The sequence below is a fragment of the Pangasianodon hypophthalmus genome, chromosome 19 (assembly GCF_027358585.1).
Source record: "Pangasianodon hypophthalmus isolate fPanHyp1 chromosome 19, fPanHyp1.pri, whole genome shotgun sequence".
Lineage (NCBI taxonomy): Eukaryota > Metazoa > Chordata > Actinopteri > Siluriformes > Pangasiidae > Pangasianodon > Pangasianodon hypophthalmus.
Window position 1 is genome coordinate 833,327 of NC_069728.1, and position 20,820 is coordinate 854,146.

A 20,820-nucleotide genomic window follows, 5' to 3' on the forward strand; every position below is an offset into this window, starting at 1 on the left:
GAGCACTGAATGCAGCTGAATTAGGAAAAAATTAAAGAGAGCATTTATAAGAGATTTATAAACACCGCCATAAAATGCTTAATAACAGAACAGTGATTGTGGGAAATTGCAGTTCCCGGGTTTGGCCACACGAGGGCAGTCAAGCTCCATCCAGCACAACACGCAGCGCCGCCTCAAACAGCCGGTAGGCCTCGTGTCCTTCCCACAGACACAGAGCTCATCAGCCTTATTACTGTGCACTGGATTATTCTGCCATAACAACTCCAACACACGCCTCTTCTCTACTCTTTACTACTACTACTACTATTATTATTATTATTATTATTAGTAGTAGTAGTAGTAGTAGTATTTTTAATTTATTTTGTATCCTTTATTAAGAACATATCTTCAGGCCTCTCAGCACTTGACATGGAAATGTTAAAAAAAGGTTTATATTTACTTTTTATATCCGGATATCTGTAACAACTGGTTTGTGACAAAAAGTCCGTTGTTAAAAACGCTATATAATGAAATAAACGAGTGAATGAATGAATAAATAAATAAAATTAAAACGCCTGTCTTGCATTTTTAAATCAAACTTTAAAAAGCTCACAATTTGTTACAGTAATTCTTCAACATTACAAACTTTTAAATATACAAAAATAACTATTTACAGCATAGTCCAATCATGTTATTATATCTACATAGTTATTTCCCTTAAATATTGACAGAGATCATATTTTTAATAAAGACCATGGAGATTTATTTTAAGATCTTCGCTCCATTGTCCTTTGTCTTTTTAGTTGATTTAAGATTAGTTTAAAAAGCGTCTCAGCTGGGAGATGGCATTGCTTACTGATCATTGCACCTTGTTTTCCACATTTTATACTTAACAATACACATTATAAGCCAATAAAAATCTTTTATATTTTTGGCTATTTTTTTCCTCCAAATATTCCATACATTATTGTCTTTTCATTTATGTTTATATTCAGCTCTAGATTTTTGTGGGGGTTTTTGCCATATCTCAGCAGAGTGTGAGCAATTTCACTGTAAAATGTAATAAGTTGACTTTACCTAGAAAAAGTGAGGAAACCGATTGCCTTAAAATTTTCAAGTAAGCTGAACTTCAAAAATTAATTTAAGACAAAAAGCAACAATAAACTCCAGCAAAACATTATTTATTTTTCTTCAGTTTTCTTCAGGCACTACAATGTACCAAACACTGCCATTCAGACATTCCTAAATGCCAAACATTATTCTTCAGTGTAACATTAACAATTCTTTGCACAACTCAAATGTGCAGTGCAACTAAAAACAATCTTTCTTTTACAATATAATCCAAATGCAGACTAATTACGACTGACGAGTGACTGTTTCAAACACAACACCCAAGAATCCTGACTTTTGTTCAACCACAAGCTTAACACAATCTCACACAGCATTGACTTCCATCAGCAGAAGGTTTTTAAGTGACTGTAGTTTTGGTTTCAGGGATTTATGTCCAAGGGAAAGAAACACTCTTTGCATAAAATCAAAGGTGTTCTTTAGTTGTAGAGGATACTCCAAATTTAGTGCATATATCAGCCCAAAAAGCGGCACATGGCATGTGGAAGATTTTCAGGATCATCCATCACTATGGCTCCTTCTAGAGTAATTGCTCTGTGCAAAGCCTCCAGATGCAGTGCTTGTGGAGAATCCTGGCTGTCTTCAGGTATCACGCTCAGAAATGTGGGCTGTGTCCCAATCACAGTCCTAATAAAGAACAGAAATATTACAATCCTAGTTACATTAAAAAGCACAGAGGACCGTCACCTCTCGCTCGAGCTTCACAACGCGCTTACATTTACATTTTCTCATTCTTCCTTCTCAAAACTAAAATGTGAACAAAAACAATAATGTCCTACTAAAGATGCCTTTAATATTTTTAATCTTTTTTTTAAGGCTCCTCATGAACGTGTTTGTCTTCCCCGCGTCTTTGCGCCCCTGCCGGTCACCTTCGCTAATGTTGGCGAGGTAAAGTAGTTTCTTGGTTAAAACAGAGCTTTAAGATTTTGCTGCTAAGATCTGCTAATTTCTTTCAACACAATTTGATTATAATCCCACCACATCCACTGTCACTGTGTAACGCTAACTCATTTAATATGACTGTTACACGGTTGATTAATGTAAACTGACCAATTAACCAATTAAGCAATTAAACACTAGAACAAACAATATGCTTTTCCCCTCAGCTTCCAAATCGACTCCACCTGCAGGTAGAACTGCGCATGCGCCCCACAACTTTACAAAATCCTCATTATTTTAAGAAGAGGTTAATTGGATTTGATGCGTTTAAAAAAACAAAGTTTAAAAAGTTGTCATTGCTTAGTACAGAAGGATCCTTTAATTGAAGCGCTATGTCGATGGCCCCAAGTCCAGCAGAAGCTGTAGGTTTGTAGAAAAGCTCCCGGTTAGTTACTTCCCTGTTATTGCCCCAGATAAAGCCAACGCAAAGCTTGTTTCATTTCATTCCGCATTTATTGTCGGGAGGGAAAATGGCAGCTAAAAACATTAGGTTACATCATATGAAGGTCTTGCTTATTTGAATCCTAGTTTTATAATTCAGCAGCTTTCCAGTGATGGATTTCTGTCTTAATCTCCGCGACCACTCATTTTGCTGCTCAGATCCGGTTTAAGAACAACTCCGAAATAACAAGCGCTCCTCTCTCCGTGATAGAGCAACACAGCCGCTCTCTGATTGGCTGAGACCGTTGTGGCAGAAGAACCAATCACAAACACGCCGGCAAATTCCAGCGTCCGCCCACCGTTCTATTCTACTCTACACCCCTCCCACCCCCGTGTGTGACGCTGCCTCTGTGTGTGTGTGTGTGTGTGTGAGAGAGAGAGAGAGAGAGCGCATGAAAACAGACAGAAGGGAAAATAGACACACAAACGCACAAACTAACAAAACTATATACAGCGATATAGAGAAATATAAATTCTTACTAGTTTGCCCATATGTTCATGTTATTCCTACAGCCTCTGTCACTGTTTTGGGATCAGGAATGAGGTTTTAGAAAGACGATCAGGAATCAAATCCACTAAAATCAACATCAGCCATCAGAGTATCATGTTATATAAGGCCTCTGGGCCGAGTTGAAGGAGAGCCGTGTCAGTGCTCTTGCTGTATTTGTGTTGTTTGTAGTATTTAAAACGGAACCGCTTTGAAACGTGCACTTCCTGAACCTGGCCACACGATGGCAGTAGAGATCCATCTACAACATCACACAGCGCTGTTTGAGGCGACTCTGCCTGTTGTGCTGGATGGCGCTTGACTGGATGGAGCCCTCGTGTGGCCAAACCCAGGAACTGCAATTTCCCACAATCACTATTCGGTTCTTAAGTATTTTATGGCGGTGTTTATAAGTCCATACTTGTAGTAATTAGCCAATAGAGGTGGGAAAATATTAGAGAAATATTAGTGAATGCTCCCGCCCCCTCCACTCCCTTTTTTTCCCTTTATGATAATTATTGTTTTAATGTAATAATGGATATATTGCCTTTATCTCTATAAATCTGTAATCTCTAAAACAGCTCCATTTAACTCCACACTGTACTGATCACCTGCCTATTAACCACATCACATCACAAATGTTTTCAGAAATATCTTTTGTGTTTGTTTTTAATTCACTGCTCACTCTCAGTTAGTGTAAGATGTTCATGTTCATAATTTCTTACAAATAATTTTGTATTTGATCTTTTGAAAATATCTCACATTTCAGTGTTTGATCTCATTAAAACCTTTAACTGTTTAATTTGTTTGACTTCTCTGGTTAATTCATGAGCAGCTTGTTTGTTTGTTAGATATGTTGTATTGAGTTTGCAGTGAGCTCTCTGCTCGTTTCTGTTTAAGTTTATTCTCACTGAAACAGCTAAATGAGATGATTACACTGTTTTATAGTATATAACTTTTATCATATTAGAGATATGTATTTTATCTGTTCTAGTTCTTGTTTTAGTGTCAATCCATGTAAAGCTAAAGTCATGAGGAAATGTTTCTCTAAAAGTGTCCTTAAGTTCACATGGATCACATACATTCTGTAGAAGTTTCCCTTCTCTAGAAATCATTACATTTGGGTTGGGAATGTATTTTTCTCATGTGTAGCTATATTGAAATCACCACACAAAATGATACTGAAGCCGACATTTAAAACTTCATATAACTTGTGAAAACTCCTCATCTTTCCAGCTCTATCAGGTGGAGTGAACACACTGACAATCAGCTCTCAGTAATCCTCCTGGAATCATTTCCCTGGACATAATCATTTCTACTTGATCTTTAGAGAAAATACCCACTCCATCAGCACCATCTTCTCTGATGGAGATTATCACATTTACATTGGTCCACTTTTTTTTTATTGTCTACATCAGTTTTACTTGTCAGTCTTAATTCTCGATCACATTATATAGACAACTTGCCTGAGATCTGGTTGAAGTTAGCGTTCATCACTGTTTAGCCTTATTTTTTAAAGAAATTTTTTTCTCTAAAATAATCTATGGAATATGTATATAGTTATATAGAATTCCAAGTTCACGTTTCTCAAACATCATTATGATGAAAGAAATCAAATCTGTGTTTAGGTTGTCACTTCCAGTTGTGAGAGAAAGCTTAATGTAAAAACAGTAGAGTTTCCCCCTGTGTTTATGATCATCTCAGTGAGAGACAGATTTCCCTGTATATAATATGCATCATCAGTAAGCTGTATACTGAATTTAGTCCTTCAATATCACTGTATTAATGTATGAAGTCCTGTTAAGTATTTCTTTATAACTGGTTTCTATGGAGGAGAGAAAACACTTAATTAAATTAGTAAAAATATTGTCCTTCCACTTGGATTACGGTGCCGCTGTCTGAGCAGTAGATAGTGTTTATGACAAGAGAAATGTGAGAGACAAATGCTTTTCCCTGGTAGGTGTTTTAGTGCATTAGACCATGTAAAGCGTTTTAGAATGTCCCTGAGTGTGTGTGTGTGTGTTTGTGTAGGTGTGTACAGGTGTGTGTTTATTACCTGTACGCAGTCACTGCCCTTTGCCCTCTGCACAATAAACAGGTAGACAGTGTCAGTGAAAATAAAATCAGCAGCTCCATTTTGTGTCGAGGGGAAACACACATAAAAATTGTATATGATTGTTCATTAGTGGTTACTTGGTAGTTATTTTTCTGAACTGGAATTAGTAGATAATTAATAGTAATTCTTCAGGGGACATGACAGAATTGAATAGTTATTTATTAGTTATTGATTACCTAACTGTTATTTAACAGAATCATAAAATGCTGTAACATACTGATTGGTTAACATGCATTCCTTAGTAATTAATAACAGTGACTTCCATGTTATTACTTTTACAGGATTTCCTTATTAGTTATGGATTAAGTAAGAAACAGTGTTCTAAAGTGTTACCCGTATGTTTTGCTGAAAGTCTCCAATAGCAGCGAAGAACAAACTGATTTTGCGAGAATTAACAGCAGAGCAAACTTAGGGTAGTTGACTCGTTAGGTGAATCTTGTCTAATACTGAGCCAAACACGACTATATGAAGAACCTCTGACGAATCAAACGAACAAGGGAAAGGCGTTAACAGTGAGAGAACACAAATCAAATCACAGGTGGGCGTGGCTGAGGCGGACAGGTTTACAGATTTTAATAAGAATCGGATCATTACCTTCTTGTCTGCCATTTTGCCATCTAACTAGACGTATTTCCGTGGAAGTCTTTCTTCCAGTGAAAAAGCTTTCATGGAACATTTCCAGACAGAGTGTTATAAATATAAGAACAGAAATCCAGCTGGCTTCAGACTTCAGTCGAAGACATTACCAGACGACTTCATTTCTGAACATAGCACAGACTGCACAGAAACACCAGGTAAGACATGAATTCAAACGACACAAACAGGCAGTGTGCAGAGCCAGAAACAGATTACTAGGTGTTTAAAGGTCAGCGGTATCGCAGGGGCAGATTCAAAATGCATTAGGAAAAAGAAATATCTTTAGACTATCAGATGCAAAGGTTGTGTAGAAATGCATTCAGTGAAGGAAAGTTATGTCTTTATTTGTGTTTATTGCATTTTAGATTACATTTTACACCATTCTGTGCACTTTGTGAAACATTTTGTGAAACACTGTGTGAACTAATAATAACTTATTAGACTTTACCTTTTCAGAGAACCTGTCGAACAAGTTTTTAAACAGAATTTTAGAATGATAAAATTATTATACGGTTTACAATTGAAAAATATTCTCATTGTTCTTGCTGTTTTTTATTTATTTTGCTACAGACATGGCATCAGGACCCATTGAACTGGCTGCTCTAGGAAGACCTCTGTTTCCCGGTATGCTGTATGATTGCCGCAAGGATTCCTTCATTCCAGGTGCGTTACCTACTTAAAAAAAGAAGCTTTCCGTTTCCTTTTTTCAACCAAATGTGAATCCACAAAAGGTATGGAAACGTTATAATGATTTTCATTAATAATTACATTAATTAAACATTATATCAAACATTAAATCAAAATAAAACTAGTGAAAACAAGGCGCGCTGATTGTTTTTGTTGTAGAATACAATATTCACACGTTATAGCAACGAAAATGATGGTGTATAAAATTGGTTTTAAGATTGAAAATAGACGATTTAGGATTAACTTGATGGAGCTCCAACTCAAAACACGCGGCAGATTAAAAGATGAAAGTTATTCTCAGTACAATCAAAACCATTTAAATCAAAAAATAGATTTAAAATCAAGTGTAAGGCCAATGAGACAGCATGCTGTTGTTGCACATAAAATATTAATGTTTAGAACAGTGCAAAGAATACAAACACCATTAGAAACTCATACGAGAATTCAGCATCACACAGCGTGAGAGGGGTTAAAATTACAGATTAAAAAGAGCCAATTTCTCTACAAAACGGTGCCAGTTTTAGCGTTTTGCGATAAAGAAGTAAGAATCACTAAACATAATTATTTATGTTACAATTTTAACATAAATGCACAGGTATTTCTGGTGAAACTTTTTCAAAAGAAAACAATGGAGATGTGTACATTTTTCTTATTTTGCCTAAATATCGTATTTTTTCATTTAGTACTGCCCTTCAGAGGCTACAGAAGATACTTACATGTTTCCCAGAAGACAAAATAAGTTAAATTTACCCTGATCTTCAAATTCAAAAAGTTTTCACCCCCCAGCTTAATGCATGTTTTTTCCTTCTGGAGCATCAGTGAGCGTTTGAACCTTCTGTAATAGTTGCATATGAGTCCCTCAGTTGTCCTCAGTGTGAAAATATGGATCTCAAAATCATACAGTGATTGTTGGAAAGGGTTAAAATACACAAAAAATGCTGGAAAACCAAATAATTTGTGGGACCTGAAGGATTTTTCTGAAGAACAGCAGGCAGTTTAACTGTTCAGGACAAACAAGGGACTCTTGAATAACTAGTAAACAAAAAAACTTGAGTAAACAAAAAAACACAGCTGTGGATCATTCAGGTAACAACACAGTATTAAGAATCAAGGGGATGTAAACTTTTGAACGGGGTCATTTTTATAAATTCAGCTATTATTTTCTCGTATGGACTATATGTAAACATCTTTTATGTGAAATATCTTACTCAGGTCAGCACTAAATAAACAATAACATGCATTTTGTATGATCCCTCTTATTTTGGTAAAATAATAAACATTTTGCAGATTCTGCAAGGTGTATGTAAATTGGTTTCAACTGTACATAGTTGTTCATATGAGAGATAATGTAATATCTTCTGCTAGATTAGTTAGATTCTATGGTTTCAAGCATCAGCTGAATATTTTTAATAGTTGTTCAATTACTCCAGTAGATTTCTCAGATCATGGTATGGTGCAGTGCAGTTTTGTTTTAAGGTGTCTTAAACCTAGAAGTGCTTATGGCACTTTAACATTTCTTTGCTGGGTGATACTTTTTTAGGGAGAACTACAGGAGAACAAAGCCTGAGTTCCAATCTATACAACAGTGGTGGGACTTTGGCAAGATTCAAATTAGACAATTTTGCCAGCAGTACACTTATAATGTAACTAGAGAGTAAACACAATCTTTGGAGAATCTAGAGACTGAAATAAATAAATGTCAACAGCTAGCTGAATCCACTGGGGATCATTTCTATTTAGAAGCTTGTTCAAAGAAAAAGGCTTGGTTAGCTGAACTGATAGGATATAAAACACAGGGGGCACTGGTCTGGTCAACATTTCAAAGTATAGTTCAGAAGGATGCACCGTCCAAATACATTTTCAGCCTTGAGAAAAAGAATGGGTAGAGGCAGTTAATTGTGGCCTTGTGCTCTGAAGATGGGCAGGTGTTGCTAGATCCTGTTGATATCTGAAGGAGAGCAGTTAATTTTTATCAGAACCTTTACAGAAGTAAGTTTAAGTCGGAGAGCAAAGAAGAGAGTGCTTTTTTTGCATCCCTACTGCAGTTGTCTGAAGAGGGTAATGCAGCCCTCTCAGGTGCTTTGAGCCTGGGAGAGCTGTATAAGGCCCTGCAGGGCATGAGGTCTGGGAGGATTCTCGGAATTGATGGCCTTCCAGGTGATTTTTGTAAGTCATTCTGGACAGAGCTGGGAGTGGATTTGTTGCAAGTACTGAATAGCAGCTTGTCAGAAGGTATGATGCCAGTGCCAGTTGCCGTAGTGCAGTAAAAAAGGAGATCCAACTGTCATAAAGAGCTGGCGACCCGTCTCACTTCTTCGTAGTGACTATAAACTGCACTCCAAGGCTCTCTTTAGCTAACAGATTGGCTAGAGTGTTGGACCAGGTCATACATCTGGACCAGTCCTATTGTGTTATGTGTTATGGTTTTTAATAAGAACAATCTTGAAGGAAAGGTTGATACACCATGGCATTCTTTTTTGGGGGTCATTTTACAAAATGTATTACGATCTTTTAGAATCAAAACTTTTTATAGTCTTGAAAAAATACATATCGTTGGAAAGGTCTGCGTCTCAAAATTCCATATTTGGTGGTAGAAGTAATACTGAGAGAAAGATTTATACGTTTGTGACAGAAAAATTGCATAAAAAAAATCAATGGCGTTTGAATGGCACCTGGTGGCTAGTTTTGGTATAACGCCTAAACAAAATTGCATATGAATCTCAATTTTTTTTATCTCAACTTCAAATTTGGAAAATAATTTATGTTCATGGCCCTAAATGAGAAAAAGTTACAAAATTTCTGGAAAAGATAGTATTTCATATACATTGAAAATAGAAATGAGCCTTTTTCAGCACTGAAAATAATGAGAAAAAGCTCATTTTTCCCTTTCCAGGGTAGTGAAACACCAACATAACAACATATACCCAAGAAATACATTTAATTTGGGTCTGTACAGTTGCCTTGAAAAAAAAAAAAAAAGGGTCAAATTGACCCGCGAACATCAAAATCGTAACAAATTTATGTGTGTGCACTTCAAAACTCATCAGTGTATCCTTACTTTGCATGCATGTTCATGGCCCTAAGTGAGAAAAAGTCACAAAATATCAAGAATAAAATCACAAATTAACTGGTACTTCCGACAGCTCGAAAATCAAAATAGGTCAAATTGACCTGGAACATAATACAAGGGTTAAAAGAGGGCAGAATGCTAGATCTCAGCTGCACGTTGGGTGGTTCTTTGCATCCGCATCATGCACTAAAATCATTTAATGCACAGCTAGCTGTAGATTACATTAATGACAACAGAATTATTTTGTATTGTTAGAGTTAACAGTTGGTTTATTTATTTACTTTTTTATTTATCTTTTAAAAAAGTAACAAGACACTGAAACATCTGACATTATATAAGTAAATAATAATAATAATAATAATAATAATAATAATAATAATAATAATAATAATAATAATAATAACAATAATAATAATAATAATAATAATAATAATAATAAACTATGCAAAGGCTATACATAAAAAAAACATATACAAGTACTAAACTGCTTTGTTCAACCTCAAGCATTACTATTATGTTGGTCCATACAAAGCAGACCGGGACCTCATTGGTTTCAAAAATCACAAGGAATCGAACTACAAAGATCCCCTACGAAGACCTCGTCGCCTCGACGACCATCGGCTCAAGACCACAGGAACCAGGCGAGTCCTCTGCTCAATCTGTCCTCTGTTGCAGCCTGGAATTAAACCCTGCCATGCTGGTTTGGTCTCGGTTTCTGCCACCGATGGAGTTTTGGTTCCTTGCCACTGTTGCCTTTGGCTTGCTTAGTTGGGGACACTTGACTGATTGCACAGACACTACTTGAAGAGAGGTGAACTGGATGATGACACCACTCAGTCATCAATGAACTGACTTTAACTGAAAAATTACTCTTTGTTATTGTCTTTTTGCAATTATTGACAAACTATTTTCCTGTTCGACACTGTAAAGCTAACTCTGACACAATCAGTAATGTATAAATCACTATATAAATAAAGGTGACTTGACTTGACTTGACAAATGGACCCACAAACTAACTGTACGAATCTGAGTACGGTTTGCTTTTGGGAGCTAACTACGTCTGAAAACACCATTACTTTACTACCTACCTACATTTTATCCCCAAATGGAAAACAGCCTATAGGGCTGCAGTATAGAGTGCAGTAGAGGAACTACACACACAAAAAAAAAAATATATAAAAAAAAGTAACCGTACTGTGGTTGGTTACAAGCTGTATGACTATACATTAACTAATGATCTGTTGAGCATTATGTATTGTTTGTTAATGACTTATCAATGAAAGTTATTATAAAGTGTTACTAAAAGTACTTATATAACTAATTTGAGACACAATAAAATTAAGCACACAAATATTACATTTAATAGTTTAAAATTGTCTTACAGATACAGGATGCATTGTTACTCCAGTTGTACAATGTATACTCATACAAACCATTTCTCATTTCAGGTGTTACTCTGTGGGATAAGCAATCACTGAGTGAAGATATGGACACTCGTTCAAAGCTCATGACAGATGTGAAGTTCAGTAGCTCTGATTCTCTCTCTAGTAAGTCCAATCTCCTAGATGTAAGTGCTTCCCTGAAGGCCAGCTTTTTTGGGGGGCTGGTGGAGGTGGGAGGATCTGCCAAGTTCCTATGTGACACCAAATCCTCCAACCAACAGTCCAGAGTGACAATGCATTACAGTGAAACCTCAAGATTCGAACAACTCACTATGACTCAGCTGGACCAGATCACCCACCCTCAGGTGTTTGACCAGAAAACTGCAACTCATGTGGTCACGGCTGTGCTGTATGGAGCTCAAGCCTTCATGGTGTTTGATCGGTCGTTTGCAGAAGATGAAAACAAGCAGGAGATTGAGGGTGAACTGAATGTCATGATCAAGAAGATCCCTGGGTTTTCCATTGAGGGAAAAGGAGCTTTAAAAATGACAGATGAGGATAATAAAAAGGCTGAGAATATCACCTGCACATTTCATGGTGACTTCCATCTTGAGCAGAATCCCACCACATACATGGAGGCCCTAGAGGTGTACAAGAACCTCCCCAAACAGCTGAAGGAAAATCCACAGAATGCAGTGCCAATAAAAGTCTGGCTCTATCCTCTAAGTTTACTGGATACAAAAGCAGCTCAGTTGGTGAGAGAAATCAGCACACGCTTGATTTCCAACACTGAAGATGTGATGGAGGAGCTGGTGGAGGTAGAGAGGACATGCAGTGACCTGTCCAGAAGAACAGAGGTAAATGTTTTCAGTGACATCAAAGAAAGGCTGCACTCATTTCAGGATTCATTTAGCATTTACAAGATGGTGCTCCAGAAAGCACTGGCCAGGGTCTTGCCTGCCATTCGAGGAGGAGGTATGGAGGAACAATCCCTGGAAGACATCATAATCATCCACTACAACTCCCGTGATTTGCTTAACCAATGGTTAGATGATGCAAAGTCTGAACTTTACTTATTGAATAATCACAGCAAGATGCTGAATGAGATCAACATTAAAGATTCAGACGGGCTCAACGCCATCCTTCTTAATCCTGATATTGATGTAGTACTGTGCTTGGCCTTCACATCTCTAAAATATGAAGACCCAAATCTTTCAACCCTGACAGAGTTTCTAAAATCTGCAGAGTTTAAAGAGCTTGATAAAAAAGAAAAACCGCTTTCTGTGGCATCATATAGACAGTGGTTCAAAGATCCTGATGTCATTGCAAAGATGAGAGAGAACTTATCTCTCTTCAAGAGATTTTCAGAGGCCAATAAAGATGAGAAGAGTATCCGATTCATTATTTCTGCCATCTCCAATCCCTCCATTCCAGGCTCCTCCATCTATTTGTATGAAAATGGGAAACTGACAGACCCAAAGTTCCAGCTCGTGTCCAAGCCACCCCCACCAACAGTAAAGAATGTCTTGGAGCAAACTGTGACCCTGAAACTGCAGAAGTCCCCAACTGGAGAAACAGTGAAGTACAGAGTGGAGTACAAGCAGGTCAAAGCAGATTGTGGAGCTGAGGAACATTGGCTTGCTATAGACACAGCTGATGAAGAATTTAAGCTGACTGGATTGGTGGCTGGAAAGCAGTACCTGATCCGCTACAGGATAGTGGGTAAAGTGGGAGTGAGTGAAGCCAGTGAGACTGTCAGCCCTACAGTCTCTTCAAGTAAGTGTCATCTGTACATTTTTATCAACACTTTCTTTTTAAAAATTTCCTCAAAACATTTGCTATGTTCAAACAATCAACATTTAGAATTATGTTTGAGACTGTATTTAACAGGTGTGACTACCAGACTGTCCTGTTCACACAGCAGCATATTCATTATTTGAACAGCTACTATATTAATAACCACCCATTAGGTGTATTAGGTACACGGTGGGGCTAGTTACTTACTAACAAAGGCATAATCAAGATGACATCACTCAGCTCAGTAACTTTCTCTGAATTGTTACTGGAAATTGACTTCCACTGTTCTCACCATCACCATTTTAAATTCTAACAGAGGCTCAACTGCCAGACATCAGCAGTGCCTTTTAAGCCTTTGCAGGGCCCTGGGCTTACCCCCACCCCCAACACTGTTTACACTCTGACTGATGCACGTAAGCAAACAAACAGTGCAAATCTACACGTACTGTATTTACCTATTTGCCACCTATATCTTATTCCTATCTTATTGAGCACCTGCCTCAAGATCTCTCAGTCTGTTTACACTCCGATTGATGCACGTGACATAACAGAAGATGCCGATACTCCTATTCTGCCTGCCCCAGATGACACTTCACCAGTCAGATCTATCTAGGGGCAGCTGTCACAGAACATGCCACAGCCAAGGTGACCTTAAACATCACGTGCGTCAGTCGCAGTGTCCGGAGGCTGTAAACAGTGAGAGATCTTGAGGCACGCGCAACACGCTCTCTGTTACGGATTAAAAGAAAGGAATAAAATGTACTGTAATAAGTGTACAATTGCACTGTCAGTTTACTCACTTGCATCAGTCGGAGTGTAAACAGTAAGAGGTGTTGAGACAATTTAGGAGCACCTTCTGATCAATAACAAAAATTAGCCTTCCCATTACGAGGTAATATTTGACTCCTTAAAGTGGTTTACAGGGGCATTTTTTAAAACTTTTTAAAGACATTTTTTCTAACGTCATTGAACATATGTTCATAAGTATGTCATCTTATGTCAAATTCAAAAGTGTATATTTATAAGCTTTTTTCATAAGCCTTTTTATAAGCTACTGATCAAATACAATCAGTATTAACAAAATTCATTCGCACTACAGAGGTGGCACAGAAGAACACAAAAGTGGCATGTAGTAGGTATATTTACAGACATTTAATGAGGCTCAGAGGTGGCATAAGTGCAATTAAATTCATAAATTCATGTTGAGATTAACGTTTTAAATATAAAAATATTAAATGATTTAAATAACTGACATGAGACTTTAAAAAGGAACCTAAAACTGCCAGCAGGTGGCGGCAAGTCACTGATTTGATCACTGAATCATTCATTCAATTGATTCGTTCGAACGGCTGATTCATTCAGGAACGAAGCAAGTGACTCTTTATGAACGGGTGATTGAATCATTGACTCACTAGATTCGTTTAAAAACGCACCTTCATTCATCAATCGTGTTCATAAAAACGTGTTTGAATGGAGATGCGCTGCAGCTCAGCTGGGAGTTTGTTTCAAACTATTTTCGTTGACGAAATAGAGCTGCTGATGCTGATCGGGTCAGTCAGTCGCACTGGTGCTCCTAAATGCTTTTTCATAGTCGCACGCATTATTTTTTAGTCGCAAATGCGACTGAAATGGTCGCACTGTAGAGCCCTGGGCTCCCGCTGTTAGCAGGGGATAATCGCTGCATTTGGGTTAAAAAGACAGAATTATTCATTGTGCCAAGAAGGTTTCACTGTCTGTTCGTTCACACACAGACACGAACTGATTGGCAGCTGCCTTTAGCGGAGCCTTTACCGATTACCTCCATTGATCAAAGCATTCGGCACCGTCGTCTCTGAGTGACGTCACCTCCCAAAACAAACATGCCCCATACTATAGTCCCGCCCCTGACAATGATTGGCAGCTTTCAGTGTAGACATCGGAAATTCAAATGCAAAAGGAGTAGCGATTCCATATTTAAATATTGCTATTTAAATATGACAGGCTCGTAACTCGTAAGACATGGGAAATACAATAATGCAATATTTGCAATTGCATTTGGGTTATGCCACAATTTATGCGCCCACTTATGGAAAACGCAATTGTAAATACAAATGACTTTTGAAAATTGCCCTGAATATTCTTCCATACTAGGTGGTCATACAGCGTATGCCTGCAAATACAGGACAAACTGATGCCTTATACGGGATGATTTCGTATTATACGGGACGGTTGGCAACCCTATAAACGCAAAAGAGAATTGTCTCGGGGGCCCCCTAGTGTTCGGGGCCCTGGGCTGCAGCCCATGTTGCCCATTAGGATAACGCGGCCCTGGACACCGGTATATGTGAGTGCCCTCTCTCTGGTTATTTCCTAGCTGACACATGTATACCAACAGGGTTTCATATAATAACACAGATGTTAAGCAGCTTTGTTATCACACTTTGGGTCAGTTTTACTAACAGCTTGCGCCAGCGCAAAGCGTCTTTTGGCGTTAAAATAGTACTGTCGGGTTTTACTAAAGACGCGCAGTGACGAATTAGCGCTGCAAAGGCGTGGACACAGTTATTTATGCGCCTGACCTTATTGAATATGCGTTTGTAGGAGTTTCCCTTTCAGACGCTAAATTTATGGGAGGAGAATATTCAAATGAATCACGCGACGAGATTTACTAACGTTTGCGCTCGTCAGATTACTGGTATTTGCGCCATTATTTAACGCCCAAAAAATCATGTCTTAACTATTTTGCGCTTGAAATGGCTGCAGTTATTGTTGCTAGGAGAAGGCATCGCAGAGAACAGTAGAAGGGAGAGGATTTTTTCCACACGTATTCATTTATTTGGAATGCCAGAACAACACATTATCCGAACATATCGTTTGCCAAGCCATGTTATTTTTAATTTGCTTCAGGAAATAAAAGACGACTTGGAACCCTCAACTAGGAGTCACGCAATACCAGGTCTATCAAAACCTCTTGCAACCCTTCATTATTTGGCCTCCGGTTCTTTTCAATGTACTGTGGCTTCTTTATTTCTTTATTCCTTATTCGCGTCTACGCTAATTTGCGCTGCGCTTGGTATATTGCGTTAGTCGATATGTAAGTGAGATGTTGCATCTGTGTTGTTTAATTTGCGCGTTGTTAGTAAATCACCCGCAGAAATTTCCACACCCATCGGCGCTGTTTTGGAATTGCGCTCTCGCGCTAATTTGCCCTGTTTGTTGTTTTACCTCAGTTGACCTGCCATGAGTCCAAAGGAGGCTCGAGTTCATATGTCAACATCTGTAATTTTTTAAATTTTTACCCAAGTGTAGGGTGCAGCTAAACTGATGGGAGATGCTCGTGTCTCTGTTTCTGTGACTTACTGGACCCCTACATGAAAACCTGTGACACAGTGATATGCACATGAGCAGTTTGGCTCTCCTATTGTTTGAAATGACAGGCAACTTAGTTGTCCAGAGGGGTATTCTATACATTGCAAAAAAAGATATTTTGTGTTGTGCTAGATACACGCCAACAGCCTCATCCTTGTTGATCCTCTGGAGGGATCTGGAAAGGGGAGCAGGTGTAGTGGAAGACAAAACAGTGCTGTGTTCTCGTAGAGCCTGTGGTGACCTGGAGTATTCCACTCTCAGAGACTCCATGAGGGCTGATGCATATGCTGGGAGAAGGAAGCAAAAGTTTAGATCACATTCTTTGCTGACACATGGTCTGACGTACTTAATGGTATTTAGGAACTGACTGAAACTGCTAACAGTATGATGGCTTTTCCTTAACAGGACGGACTATCCAGCCACCTTTGCGGTGCCTTGGGTTGCGAACCGCATAACACACGTCACCATCACTGGTTCGAGCAACTTCTGCCATTATTCTGAGCTGCCATTACTCATCGACAGGACAGAAGATTCAAATAGAATAAATTGTGCGTGTCTTTACCTGCCGATTTCTGTCTGTGATGAGGGCTGACACTTGTACATGTTGCTCAGTCAGAAACCTTATGCTGCGCTTTAGACCCTCTAACTCACACCAGGAGTTACTTGGGACCTCTGAGCTCTGTAAAAAAACATGTGGTCATGCACTAACATTAGACAGGTGATATGTGTGTTTGATAACATTAATTTACCTGGACAAGCTGAATATCTAAATATTAGCAAACTGAGGTTACCAGTTATAACTTCTCATATGGCAACGTTTTTAAACGGTTTTTAAAACTATATTGCTAATGCTTACAAGCTAGCTGTGGCGCTTTACAACAATTTATACACATCGTGTTGCTTCTCATTATTGAAATCATTATGTTCACTGATTTGGTAGTTAGCGAATGTTTAAAAAACAAGATTTACAGTGCACAAAATTTACCATGACGATGATAAATTGAAATACAAAAACTACTGAAAACACACTGACTCATGACCGCTCAAAGCAGAGCGCGGCAAACGACTCCCTCAGCAGATGTTAAAAAACTGTCAAGGAAACTGTCACTTTTTCTGCTAAAGTTGTGCCCTCACGTCTTGTAAAACATTTTAAGTCTTGCATTAACCTTTCATATATGGTATTTTCATACAAGGTCATATATTCGTTTTGAAAATTTTTTAACCTGCAATATGCACTTTAAAGCACATTTCACCCGTTCAAGTCTTTGATGAAATACAAGTCTTTAATAATAGAGTAATTATTATTAAGAATAGAATTGGAGGAAAATATGCAACGTTGCTAGGGGATTTTGCTCTGGAATCTTTAACTGGATTGTTCTCTAAATCAACTCCGCTGACTCTATCGCCTTCAAACGGCTGTAGCTCAGTCATTTTTTGTCCGATTCCAACAAGTCATATATCATTTCGAAGGTATTTTAATGATGAAAATAAAAAAGAACTCATTTTTGAAAATGTGCTCATTCCGACTCATTTTGCCAGCACGGGTCACATTTTTATACAGTTAAGCAAGTAAACATTTGAACTAAACTAATTTATCAGCAGTTGTCTTGACTTTTGCACTTGCTTTTTTTTTTTTTTACAGACACAATGATAAAAGCAACCCAAAATAAGTAATAATAATTAGATAAATTCACAGTTGTGAGATATAGTCTACATTGTCAAGTTGCAGGAGTTTACACTCTCAAGCCAAAAACAAAAACAAAAAAGAGAACACTGCAAGTTCTTGTGTTGTTTAATGCTTACTGCAAAGGTATTTAGGTTTTTCACCCATAAGTGAAGAATGAAAAATAACTTTCCTTGAAGTATACATTTCTGCACCACATAACTTACATTTTACCTTTACTTCATATACTCTGTAAATGTTATGAACTGAAAGTCATGTGCATATTTCCATTTTCCATGTCATTCAACTTGAAAGATGCTCTTATGTACATCATACAGATGGAGAGAGATGCACGCAAAACGTTGCAAATGTAGATCAGAAGAGATCGACTCAAACGCATCCAAAAACGGGGGCACTTCTACCTCCACTAACATGGGCCTACTGTATCCCATATTTACTGTTAATATAACCCATTTAAATACTGTTGGTTTTATTGCTTCCAAGAGTTGAATGAAGATCTGATAACAATGTTTTTAAGAATTCAAGAAATATGTTTTAGAAGTATTTAAATCCAAAACATCATTTTTATGATTTCATTAATTATAACTAAAATATGGATTCCATGTATTCACAGAAATTTTCATAATATGCAGAAGAATAATCAAATGATTGAGAATGAGACATTTATTAATCAATCAGTGTCTCTTTGAAAAAGAGTAGTAAGGAGGTTGTGGTTTAGTCCAAGTCTTATGGAGTGATACGATTCCTTTTTGTGATAATCAAAGTGAAATGTGAGTCCTATTCCCTGTCAAAACAAATCTTTCATCAGTTCATGTCTACAGAAGCCAAACCAAATGTGGCGACATGTCAATAATATCAAACCCTCAGTAGTGGTTGTCAGGATTTGGGCTCTGTAAACAACAGAGACATTTTTCTAATTATCTTCTGTGTTGGAGGATTTCTGCATGTGTTAGCAATGGATGCAGGGATGATTTTCTCTTGACATGGTAGTCACACTCTTCATGTCTGTTGTTCTCCACAGTCATTGTTCCCAGGACCAGGAACGACTTCCAAGCATGTAAGTCACTAAGAAAACAAGCAGAAAAACTCTGAGCGTGTTCATGTTTTTCCTGTAGAAGAAGAACGGAAACATTATAGAAGAGTTTTATCGTTGATCATGTAAATGATGATTAAGCTGTTCTGAGACACTGCTGATATATTGAATGTTTACTTTGCTGATACACTGCTGATAACAGTTCGGCTAATTTAAAAGATCAGACAGATTCATAATTCCTGATTCTGATGTGTTTTATCTCCATCAGATTACCATCAACTCACTCTGGATCTGAACACAGTGAATAAAAACCTCTGTCTGTCTGAGGAGAACAGAGAGATTACTAAGACTGACAAAGAGCAGCCGTATCCTGATCATCCAGACAGATTTGACAAGCTTCCTCAGGTGTTGTGTAGAGAGAGTGTGTGTGGACGCTCTTACTGGGAGATCGAGTGGAGTGGAAATTATTCTGTGTCTATATCAGTGTCATATAAGAGCATCGGCAGGAAGGGACAGGGTGATGAGTGTGTGATTGGATATAATGATCAGTCCTGGTGTTTGGACTGCACTCCATCCACATGCTCATTCTGGCACAGTAACTTACAGACTCATCTCCGTGTAAAGTCCATCAGCAGTAGAATTGGAGTGTATGTGGATCACAGTGCAGGAACTCTGTCCTTCTACAGCGTCTCTGACACAATGAGCCTCATCCACACAGTCCAGACCACATTCACTCAGCCGCTCTATCCTGGGTTTTGGGTTAATAATGGATCAGTGAAACTGTGTCCGTTAATGAGAATAGACTGATGAGAGATTCTACCCCTAATGCTTTGAGGTGCATGATAAATGATAAATCAGTAACAGTGAGATGTTATTGAGTCTCTTCATGACATTAATATTAACATGAATCAGAAATCCTCATCTAGACAGTAAGATCAGTGTGTGAGAGATGATCTGTGTGTCTGTGCTTTTCTCAAACTCTATTTGTGCTGATTAACGTCAGTCTCACATCAATCATTTGTATTATTACTATCTAAATCAGTCATATATCTTATAATTCATGGGATTTTTCGCTGTTACTTATAATAAAACAATGTCGAATCATCTTGAGGTCGTATTTTAATTGATGAATGTGTGAAACGTCTGAATGCTGTATGAATTATGAATAAAATCGATTCCTCAGGACTGAAATCAGCTTTAGTTTCTGACATTATCAAATATAACAGCATTTAATCAAATATTTTATTATAACCACAGTAAAAATATATATTCAATTAGTATGGGATCTCCTTCAGTGAAAGAAGCTGACAATATTTACTTTCTAAAATATCTTTTTTCTTCTAAGTAGTAAAATGTTTTAATGACAGTATATTCACTGAAAAAAAAATCAATTATTTTATTTACCAAAACATGTAAAAATGTGTTCAAACCTTGTGTACAGTCTTTGCTCAATTGATTTAAACAAATATTACTATATATTTGTATCAACACTGGGCTCCTTTTTATTAATTAAATTATTCATTAAATTATAACAAATAATTACAGAAATGTGTTACAAATACAAAAATCTAATTCTACTGTCAAATAAAAAGGGAGTATTTAATAATATAAAATAATAATAAAAAATAATAATGACCAAAATATTAATTGTATTTAATTATTAATTAAATAGCAAACCAATAAAGAAATGTTGCGACTGCAATAATCATTTACATTTACATTTAGTCATTTAGCAGATGCTTTTATCCAAAGCGACTTACAAATGAGGACAATAGAAGCAATCAAAACCAACAAAAGACCCATGATATGCAAGTGCTTTGACAAGACTCGGTTAGTCTATTATTGTTTAAATTATATCAAAAATATGATTGCAATAACCCTACTGCACTGTAAAAAATAAAAAGTCAGTATTTATTAATAATAATAATAATAATAATAATAATAATAATAAAATGTATAATTTGGAATTATTATTATGTTATTTTATTATTATTTTATTAAAGTTATTAAACAATTACCAGATAAGACCCAAAGAGGGAACACAGTCCAAACACTACGCAGGCAAGCAGAGAGAGATTCGCCCAAGATGACGA

General features: G+C 37.3%; 1 protein-coding gene and 1 long non-coding RNA gene across 2 annotated transcripts; one reads left to right on the forward strand and one right to left on the reverse strand.

The window, feature by feature from the left end:
- Positions 1–759: 759 nt before the first annotated feature.
- On the reverse strand, positions 760–5,556 carry LOC117599765 (uncharacterized). The gene is made up of 3 exons (XR_004580124.2): positions 5,424–5,556; positions 5,031–5,057; positions 760–1,734 (listed from the first exon to the last, which is right to left on the reverse strand). It is a non-coding gene; the product is annotated as an uncharacterized LOC117599765 (long non-coding RNA).
- A 136-nt stretch (positions 5,557–5,692) lies between these two features.
- On the forward strand, positions 5,693–19,883 carry LOC113523954 (stonustoxin subunit beta-like). Its single transcript, XM_026910051.3, has 5 exons — positions 5,693–5,884; positions 6,297–6,389; positions 10,932–12,641; positions 18,716–18,751; positions 18,996–19,883. The coding sequence occupies exons 1-5, from the start codon at positions 5,758–5,760 to the stop codon at positions 19,532–19,534; spliced, it is 2,505 nt and encodes an 834-aa protein (XP_026765852.3). The 5' UTR covers positions 5,693–5,757; the 3' UTR covers positions 19,535–19,883.
- The last annotated feature ends 937 nt before the right edge of the window (positions 19,884–20,820 follow it).

Coding starts and splice junctions, on each gene's coding strand:
- LOC113523954 (XM_026910051.3), top strand. CDS start 5,758: ATGGAACATTTCCAGACAGAGTGTTATAAATATAAGAACAGAAATCCA. Junction 5,885..6,296: donor AGACTGCACAGAAACACCAG/GTAAGACATGAA, acceptor ATTTTGCTACAG/ACATGGCATCAGGACCCATT. Junction 12,642..18,715: donor CAGCCCTACAGTCTCTTCAA/GTAAGTGTCATC, acceptor TGTTCTCCACAG/TCATTGTTCCCAGGACCAGG.